The 10,087-nt window shown below is 28.2% G+C and overlaps 1 protein-coding gene across 1 annotated transcript; it reads right to left on the bottom strand.

Annotated features, from left to right (window-relative positions):
- Positions 1-2,080: 2,080 nt before the first annotated feature.
- LOC137820149 (uncharacterized) lies at positions 2,081-3,922 on the bottom strand. Its single transcript, XM_068624005.1, has 2 exons — positions 3,584-3,922; positions 2,081-2,531 (listed from the first exon to the last, which is right to left on the bottom strand). Exons 1-2 carry the CDS (start codon positions 3,806-3,808, stop codon positions 2,109-2,111), a joined length of 648 nt encoding a protein of 215 aa, XP_068480106.1. The 5' UTR covers positions 3,809-3,922; the 3' UTR covers positions 2,081-2,108.
- Between the last annotated feature and the right edge of the window lie 6,165 nt (positions 3,923-10,087).

Here is a 10,087-nt window from a genome sequence, read left to right as displayed (position 1 = left end):
CTTTTGATTCAACCACATTATAAATTATAAAAGGATTTCTAATATAGATTGCGGTCTTCTCAAAAGTACTAAATTGAGGTGTTAATAACATTACAAGAAAATTATTAAATAAAAATTAATTTTAAAGATAAAAAAAAAATTAATCATTATATTGATTAAATTATATACTATTTTAGAGACTAAAAAAATTATTGGTGTCTAAAGTAGTTTCTAGATTTATCACAAAAAAAATCATGAAATAGAAATTAATTTTTAGTGACAAAAAATAATTAGTTTCTATTATAATTAAATAGTTTTTAAATTAGTATATAATTAGCAACTTTTTTTCTCAAAAATTAGTTTCTATTTTATATTTTTTTTAGTGTATAAAGTAATTTTTAAATTGGTATTGAATTAACTATCAATGTTTTAACTATTTATTTAAGAATTTAAAGTAGTCGATAACTAAAAGCTTAATTCCTAATCAAATATCAATTTAGAAATTTTATTGACAATAGAAACTATACCAATAATTTTTTAGTTTATAAAATAATATTTACTTTAATAAATATAATAATTAATTATTTTTTAATTTTAAAAATTGATTTTCAATTTACCTAGTTTCACATGTTATTATTTGTCTGCTGACATATTTTGTCACATGCTTCTCTTTTTGTATGCCTTTATTTTCCTTTCTATAATTTTTTAATGTGCTTTTATGAGAAAAAAATGGTTCCTTGTTTAACCATTTAAAAGATTACTCCTAAAGTCTCAACTATAATTTTAAATAGTTTAAAATATTTACTCTTACAAACTAGAATAATTTAAATAATATATTTTTAAATTTAAAAATATCTAAATATATCTACATTTATTTTATTTTATTTTATTTTCAAAATTTCAATTTCAATAACCAGAATTAATTCAATGGAATCACTCTTACATTGATTGTAGTTGAAATTTAAAAAAAAAATCATGTATTTAGTACCAAATATAAAATGAAAATTAATAACACTTACATAAGTCATGTAGTGTTCAACACTTGTAATAGAGTGTTCGTTTATTGTTTATTGGGTTGGGTAGGATTTGCACAAACCCATTACTCAACCCACTAAAAAATCGAGTTTGGTTGGATTGTGTTTCTACAATTTTTTATATTAAACCCAATGCATTTTTGAGTCATTTGGATGGGGTTGGATCAATTGTATCAAGATTTTGAAAAACTTTATTAAAAGTTAAACTTTAAGTATTAAACTAATTAAAAAATAACATAACTTTTACAAAGTTTAATTCAAGTCTTTAACTTTGTCAAGTTATAACAAGGTTAATTTCAAGATATAAAACAAAAACAAAACGTAATTTGTCCATAACACAAGTATAAAAGTGAGTTTGGAATTAGATTTCGAGTTATCCGTATTAAATTCATCACTCAACCTATAAAAAAGTGTGTTAGTTTAAGTTTGGTAGAGTTTGATCCAATTATGAATAAAACTCAACCCAATCTATTTGAATTGGATTGGTCAAGTTGGTCATTGGTAACCTAACCCAATGAAAACCACTAACTTATAAAGAGAGACTCTCCAATGTGACTGAATACAAATATTCACCGTGAAAAAATGAAGCACGAAGATGGAAGTGTTTGATGCTTGAGCAAGGGCCACTAATAAAAGTTGTCATCACTATAGAAGAGAGAAATTGCAAGAGAGCTTTATTTGGGTTGCAACTGCAATGAGGAAGACAAACCTATGTTAAAAGACTTTCTATGTTATAGTTATCAGTCGCATCATTCACAATTGGTAACTGCAACAGCACTGTTAAAAACATTATCATTATATTACAAGAAACGTTTATTCACATTAGGTGAAGTTGAAGATTGCACGACCCCATTTGATATAGTTAACAATATCTTGATTGATGCATGTTTCACACATTAACAAGTTATATATTCGTTGTAAAGTCCCAACACAGTCTTTCTCTTATACTCAAGACTATAAAACCCACAATTGATTATTATAAGTAAAGCAAAAATGCTTGTAAGAAGCACAGTGAAGGCAAAAAATAGTAGGGGAGAAAGCAAATTCTAATATCTTAGAATAAGATCTAAAGAGAAATTAAAAGTATCACGAAATTCATTTCAATTTCTGCAGGTTGGATACAAAATTTGATGCAGCAAAACCAGCAGAACCCCCAAGTACAGTGATCAAGGCAACTAGAACCTGCAACCCCACTTCACCGAGGTTGTCCTCAGGAACCAAGTATACAAACAAGGGTCCTAGGAGCAGCAACCCCAAGCTGAGGGTCAAGAGTGTCCCTGGAGTTCCAGGATCAGTGGCAGCAGATAGCACACCCAACTCTTCTGCCTTTGAGAGGAGTCCCAACCTCTCTATTGCTGAGAGGGAGAACCCAAACTTCTCTGCTGCAGATAGCAACCCTGCTTTCTCTGCTTTGCTCAACAGCTTCAGTTGCTCCATCCTTGTCAGAAGCTTTATGGGAGGATTGGCTGTCACAGGACTGCTCCTAGGTTGCTCTCCAAGTGGGAACACGGTTGAATTCTGCAGTGTGCACTTGGCTCAGTTATTTATTATTCTAGTGAAACATTGCATAATCAGATAGCAAAAAGAAAACATGTTTTCAGGTATTTCACCTGGTGTTCCTTCCTACATTGGAAAGTATCATGAAGTATTTGACTTCTCTAGCAAGCATTTTACTTTAGAGGATTAAGTAACAAATCTCAATTGTTAACAAGAAGATCATATTATATGTGCATGCATAACAAATTATGAATATATAAACTTTTCCTTCAACAATTAAGATTTGTCATTATCCTCTCTATCTAGTGAACTACATAACTTCAAAGTGTCAAATCATTTGTGAACAAGTCTAATAGTGTTTTAAGAGCTAATAACCATTACAATTTCTAAAGCAAGTTTTGGTTCACAGGAAAGTGGTTAACTAAACCTCTGGATATAGGTCTCACTCTTCAAAGCAAACCAGCAAAAATAATCATTGTTAAGCAAGTTTATACATATATATAGGAGGATGATACATAAACACTTCATCTTCCACTAAACACTCAGCCAACATTAATGATGTGATATTTTTATTTCAAAATACAAAATACTCTGAAATGAAAAAACTAAATAAGTAAAAATACCATTATTCTATTAAGTGTCTCAGGGATATAAAAAGATTGAAGGGTGTTCATTCATGCAATGTTTTCCTATACACATATATAGATATAGAGACACATTAAAAACTAGAACCATTACAATGTCATTTTCGGCTCAAATCAAGCAATCCAGAGCATTCTTTTATTTCATTTCTTGGTGATCAAATTGAAACATTACAGACAGGTTTCAGTTTTACAAATCATTTGAACAAAAAGAATCATTGAGTGAGGAACTTTGGTACATGTATATATAGACATGTAATTACACTGACCTACCAAATACTACAAGCCAATAACTTTTTCTTTCTAATTTTTGGTTCAAAAACATGTAAATTCACAGTACCCTTTTGGTTCCCTCAGTAGTAAAATAAAAGACATGACAGCCACTCTTGATACAACACCATTGGAACACAAAAGATTTTGCCTTTCACTGACCTTTCTAGAGCCCACAGTTTTAGAGACTGAGGAAAGTGGCTTGGGAGTTGCCATGGACTTGACAAGCATTGGAGAGAAAGTAGCAGGTTTTTGTGAAAAGGCAGGAGAGGAAGAGAAGATGAAGGGTAATCCTAAGCTGATTTTGCAAATGGTTGCTGAGGCCTCCATAACCATAAACTTCTTTATCGTTATTGCTTGGTTGAGATGAACAAACAAAGCTCTCATAAGCACTGTGTGGATGAAGATGATGCATAACCAAGATTACTCATTGGTTTTCCTTTGCTTCCATGTCCACGTGTCATGCACTGGTTGGTGTTCACTTCTCACTCCTTCTACTCCACCGAAAATGTTTTGCTTTTCATTATTTCTTAGCAACGATAAACTATGTTTAACACAGCACTGTACCCAAAAATTATCTTTCTGCTTGGTCGAAAAAAATTGGATTAAATATGTTTTAATTTCTTATATTTTTAGGTAAAATTAGTTTTTGTTTTTAATTTAAAATTTTTAAATATTTTTTATGTTTATAGTAAAAAAAATATTGAAATGAAACTTTTATGTAATAGACGACTTTTAATATTATAACATTATAATATATATAAATTCTTTAATACAAGTACTTAACTCTAAGGTACCATATCTACCCTTTGAATTAGGATAAAAAAACAAAGTTTGATGTAGAAAAAAAATCAATATTGATATAATACAATGACCGAAATACATATTAAACCTAAGAAAAAGTAAGGTATCTGATTTACCTTGAATTCCTTACTATGTTCAACTTTTTTGGATAAAAATATTCACATATATAATTTAGACTTAAAAATACTATTTTCAATTAAATACTAGCGTATTGTTTAAAATTTAAAACTCAAATGTATTTTTTTTATATCAATAATTTATATATATATATATGATTTAGACTATATTTTAAAATAAAATTGTCGCTTAAACAAAACTTTGATATCAAAATAGATACTATTCTCTCTTTTCTTGTCTACGTTTTCTACTTGGTAAAACGAAAAGATTGGCATATAAAAAATCATTTATCCTAAGATTCCATTTTTATCTATTAATTGATCAACTAATTTTACATCATAACACAAATAAATTCATCATCATCAATTAATTATCCTAAGTACACTGGTATATGAATCAAAGCTATACTTTTTTTCTTGTCTATCTGTTCAACAACAATGACAGAATTAAGATGTCCTTATGTTTTGGCACTATATGGACTTAATGGGTATGGGCTTTTGTTGCACAGTCACTGTTTTTTTGGGCTTCTTGTTTTTTTGGATTCGTTATATTCACTTAAGGCGGATTCTCTCTACACTTCCAACATTTCTCTTAGCACCTCCACAGAAAATGTGAAACGTCATTTATGTTCTTGTTTAACAAAGTTTAAAATCCTAATTTTCTCAAAACCTCACATCCTCCCTTAACCATTCTTTCTCAAAATCAGCGCACTTCTTTACCTCCTTTTTTCTTTAGCAGCAACACCTTTAGTTTTTCAACAGGAGTGAATTTGAGAGAGGATTTGAGCGCAGTCAAGATAGGGTTGAAGAGAGCATTTACATGAGAGTAAGTTAACTTTTGTTTTTAAATCCCATTTTTGTACCTTGTTTTGCACCACCATTTTTAAATCTTATGTAAAAATAAAAAATTGTGTTGTGTTAAATCATGATTATATAAACTTGAAATATAACATTGTTGAGGAACATACAATTTGCATAATTCAATATGCATTTTCTCTAAACAAACTGAATTGTACACCTCATTTTTTGAAACAAATATCATATTGGTCCATTTAGTATATAAAACTGGATCCAATATTGTATACCAAATAGCACAATTTGGTATGTAAATTTACAACATATACCAGATTGGTCCATTCAGTATACAATATCATATTCGATTTTGTATACCGTATGAACCAATCCAATATGTGTTTCAAAAAATAAGGTGTACCAGCGTCTACCATATGGTATACAACAACAAAATGAAAATAAAAAAGAACAGAAACAATTAACTCACCTTCACCTCCGATAGTACCTCTGACAACCACTTACAAACATCATTGAATCAAAACCTTCAAGAACAACTCCTCCACTTAATTAAAACCCTATATATAGGGTCTATCATTTCAAAATTTTATGGAGGTGCACAAAGAAATTATTGAGGTACAAAACAAGGAGAACTTGCCTTCTCTTAGGCTTTGTTTGGATTAGAGGGTGTGGGGGAGTGGAAGTGTGAAGAAAGTTGAGGTTGTTTGGATTGGGGTATGTTAGAGTGGATGTGGGAGGAAAGTTTATTGAAGTATGTGAGTGATGTGATGGTTGCGAGTGTATTTTGAATTATTTTTAATGTTGTAAATTATAAGATTACAAATTTATCCTTATGTATATAAAAAAGAAAAAAAAATTTGTGTATATTTTAGTTAATTAAAATAATATGTAAAATTATAATTATAAATAAAAGAATAAAAGAATATAAAAATAAAATAAATAAATAAAATTAAAAATTTAAATATAATTATATTATTTTTCATTTTATTAATTTAAATTAATTTTGTTAGTTAAATTAATGTATTTAGATAGTTTTAATATTATTTATGATTATTTAATTTATATTATTTTAAACTATGTTATTATATATATATATTAAACAAAATCAAAATTAATAACATAAATACAAAAAAAATAATTAAAAAAACATTGCAATATGTAAAGAATATTTTTAAATTATTTTATTAATACCACGCTGCATCATGCACATACATTTTCGGGGATAAAAGTGAAAAATACCACTGATGTGTCTTTCAGCTCAATTCTTTGCATGTATGTAAAGAGAAGATTTTAATTCATTCGCATGTTTTCACGCCTTCAAAAATGCACATTTACCTTGATTCGAACACGAATAATTTCATACTTCCATCGTAAACAACAATAAATACGTGGATCCAAACAGATAATTAAGGTGGACGAAGGAATGATTAATAATAATGCAATTATATTATAACTATTGGCTAATATTTTAGTTCAAAGATGTTTGTTGTATGGAATCCACCAAGAGTCATGTGATCATCTTCGTCAAATTAATATTACAAAATTATGCTTTCATGCTATTTCATATATTTAATTATTATAATTATTATTTTAATGATTTAATAGCCAATCATTTTTTAAATTGGTTTCTCCATGTTTTAGTTAGATGTTTAAGATATTATCTAAGATATCCATGTCACCTTTTGGTAATCTCAATGATATAATTAGGATTGTTGAGTAATATAATGAAGAAGAAAAAGAATTATAAGATGAATTAATAACACAAATAATAATTATGATAAGAAAAGAAAAAAAAAAATTCAAGAGGGAGACTAAAAAGAGTTGAAGAAGATATAAAGAAGTAAGATGACTTATAAATTTTATATATTATGGAACATTCTAAGAATATTAGGCACGATGAAGAGTTTCTACATTCAACGTGTCACTTTCAAGGTTATGTGCTTATGTAACTTGAAAGAATATTCTCTGTTTTATTCAATCTGCCTTTCATCTATAGCAATGATACATATATATAACCATAGCATAGCATTAGAACCGTAGAGAACCGTACAGATTCTTTTCCTAACATAACATCGGTAATTAAGTCTAATTATAGACCTATTAATAGTGATTATATTCCTATAATTAAGTCTAATTATAGACTCATTAATAGTGATTATATTCCTGTAATTAAGTCTAATTAAGTCTAATAATGATTTTGTCCAGTAATATAACTACTTGCACGCTTATGTAACTTGTACATGTCACTTTAAAGTACACGTGAAAGTGAAGGTTGTAACCACTTCACATGTCTTTCCCTTGAGTTAAGAAACATCCCATGTGCTTATCCAAGTACCTCTCAAACTTTCAAAGATCATCCCAGTGATAAGGAATTAAGTTTGTGTTAATCATAGGATTAGTGAATGATAAATGTAATTAGTAGCTTAATTAGGCTTGTGTTCACACTAGATGTTGTCATTACAAAAAAATTATTAAACAAAAATCAATTTTAGAGACAAAAAATAATTAGTCCCTATATTGACTAAATTAGACACTATTTTAGAGACTAAACAAATTATTGGTATCTAAAGTAGTTTTTATTATTAATAAAATTTATAAATTAATTTCTAAATTGGTATCTAATTAGCTACCAAGATTTTAATTACCAACTTTAGAATTTAAATTAATTGGTAGCTAAGTAGATACCAATTTAGAAACTAGTTTATAAATTTTATTAATAATAGAAAATTTTAGATACCAATAATTTGTTTGGTATATAAAATAATATATAATTTAATCAATTTAGTGACTAATTATTTTTTGTATCTAAAATTGGTTTTTATTTAATGATTTTCTTGTTGTCTGTCATTACTTTTGTATTAATTCTTAGGATTCCTTTTTCTTGTTTTAACATTGCTTAAAATCCATTTCTCAAGGCTTTGGATGAAATTCTATGTCTATAAATGAGGTCAAACTCTCTAGTAAAATTTACACTTGAATGAATGAATTTCTCCTTGATTTGTGAATATCTTTGACTACCTTGAAAGTGTTGTATTATTATCTTGATTCTTGTCTTGGAGAACTTCTTCAAGTAATGAATCCTCTTTGCACTTATTCTCTTTTAAACTCTTCAAAGGTGACATGTTCTTACTCATTCCTTTCTTTAATTCATTTTCTCTTTTCTTTTGCAACTTGTTCTTAGTTTTTTTTTTTAATTTGGTTTTTTTATACTACAACCATGTGTTATGCTTCTACAAGTATTTTTAGGTCTTCCATGAGTTTTGTATTTTTCAACGCCTCTTAAGTTGATAAATATCAAACTATCCTTTTAATAGGGAGTAGTTTAGGTTACCCATCTTGGCTAAGACGTCTCTAACTATAAAATAAATAACTTAGATATTGAAAAAATATGGTTACTGACAATTTAATTGCAAGTTGGGTTAATGTTATAAATCTTACAACCCGTACTCCAACTCTTCATACTTCATTGGTATAATGTCTCTAAAATTTCATTTTGTAATCTTATTTTTATTTTACTTTAATGAAATAATTGTTAATGCATGGACATATTATATAAGACCATTTGCAAGTCTTTATTTGAACATGTGAAAATAAGAAGAACACAAGAAGAAGAAGAGAGGGTTGAATTGTGTTTTTCAAAATTTTTGTGCAATTTTTACAAATATCGTATGATAGTGAATGCTCAAATGATATATTTGTAATTTATATATTTGTAATTTATTTAATCAACTTGAGTATTCTTGAGTATTCTTAATACAAATCACTCTTATCTTAACTGAGTATTCTTTTCTAAACAACCACTTATCACTGAAGATGAAGAGGTAGTATGCAAGGTGTTCTAGCCAAGAAGGATGTCTCCCAACTAGAGCGTTTAGTTTAGCCAGAAATAGTGGTTTTCAGCTGAGTTGTTGTCGTCCTTGATCGGACCTCCCTCTCCTTCTTATATTCAGTAATGTTCTCCTTCTTTCTCCTTGTATCCGATATCGTTTCTAGCTATATTTCCTAATTAATTACAATCTCGCATATCTAGTCAATTTCTACAATCACTACCCCTAATCGAGAAGTAAATGAGATTTTTTCATTAGTTTTAAGGATCGACTCAAGACTATTTTCATCCTATGATTGAGCTTGACCCATGACTTCAGACAAGGGGATCAACTGATCACGTTGAAGCTTGTTGGAGAGGATAATCAAATGAAGACTATGTAGAATTTGAACACTCTCTCGATTAGTTGATTGAACACTAGTTTAAACCAGATTAAGTACATAATTGAAGATTAGTTAAAAGATAATTCAAGATGCAAAGTATGTGACAAGAATAATGTGCAATATAACAAGTAAAGTGAACAAAGAGATAAAAAGAGAGAAAAATACACCAAGAGTTATATTGGTTTTTATCACAAAAGCTACACCGTTGCCTAATCACTCTAATTAGACCAAATCATTATATTTTCAAATTTAGAAGAACCCTCAAGAAAACAAGAAAAATAATATACATAATAAGATTTTGAACCTTACAAGATCTTCTACCACCACTTGTGAAACACTATCCCAAGCAATACTCTAGATAACTAGTCAAGACAAAATACACCAAAGTAATTATAGAAAAAGTAACAAGATCACTTGGATAGTTCAAGCACAATTGAGAAAAAAAAAGATACAAAAGTGATCACAATTTGAATTTCTTAAAATCAATTATTTGAACCAAAGGAAAGAAGACTCCAAAGAGTGTTTTGTAATCTAAAATCAAAGTCTTTTTTCAATAGTATAAATATGTTTAGAAAAAATAATTTTATTTTTGTGTTAAATGAAAGACTATAGATTTTAATTTGTCTGTTATAATGGATTAAAACTCTATTTTAATAAATTAAAAATATGATCAATTTGTTAATTTCACTTCCTCGTGAAATTAATCGATTAATTTATTATTTTAACG

This window comes from Phaseolus vulgaris, chromosome 9 (assembly GCF_000499845.2).
Source record: "Phaseolus vulgaris cultivar G19833 chromosome 9, P. vulgaris v2.0, whole genome shotgun sequence".
Taxonomy (NCBI): domain Eukaryota; kingdom Viridiplantae; phylum Streptophyta; class Magnoliopsida; order Fabales; family Fabaceae; genus Phaseolus; species Phaseolus vulgaris.
This window is presented reverse-complemented; position numbering and strand designations above follow the sequence as displayed.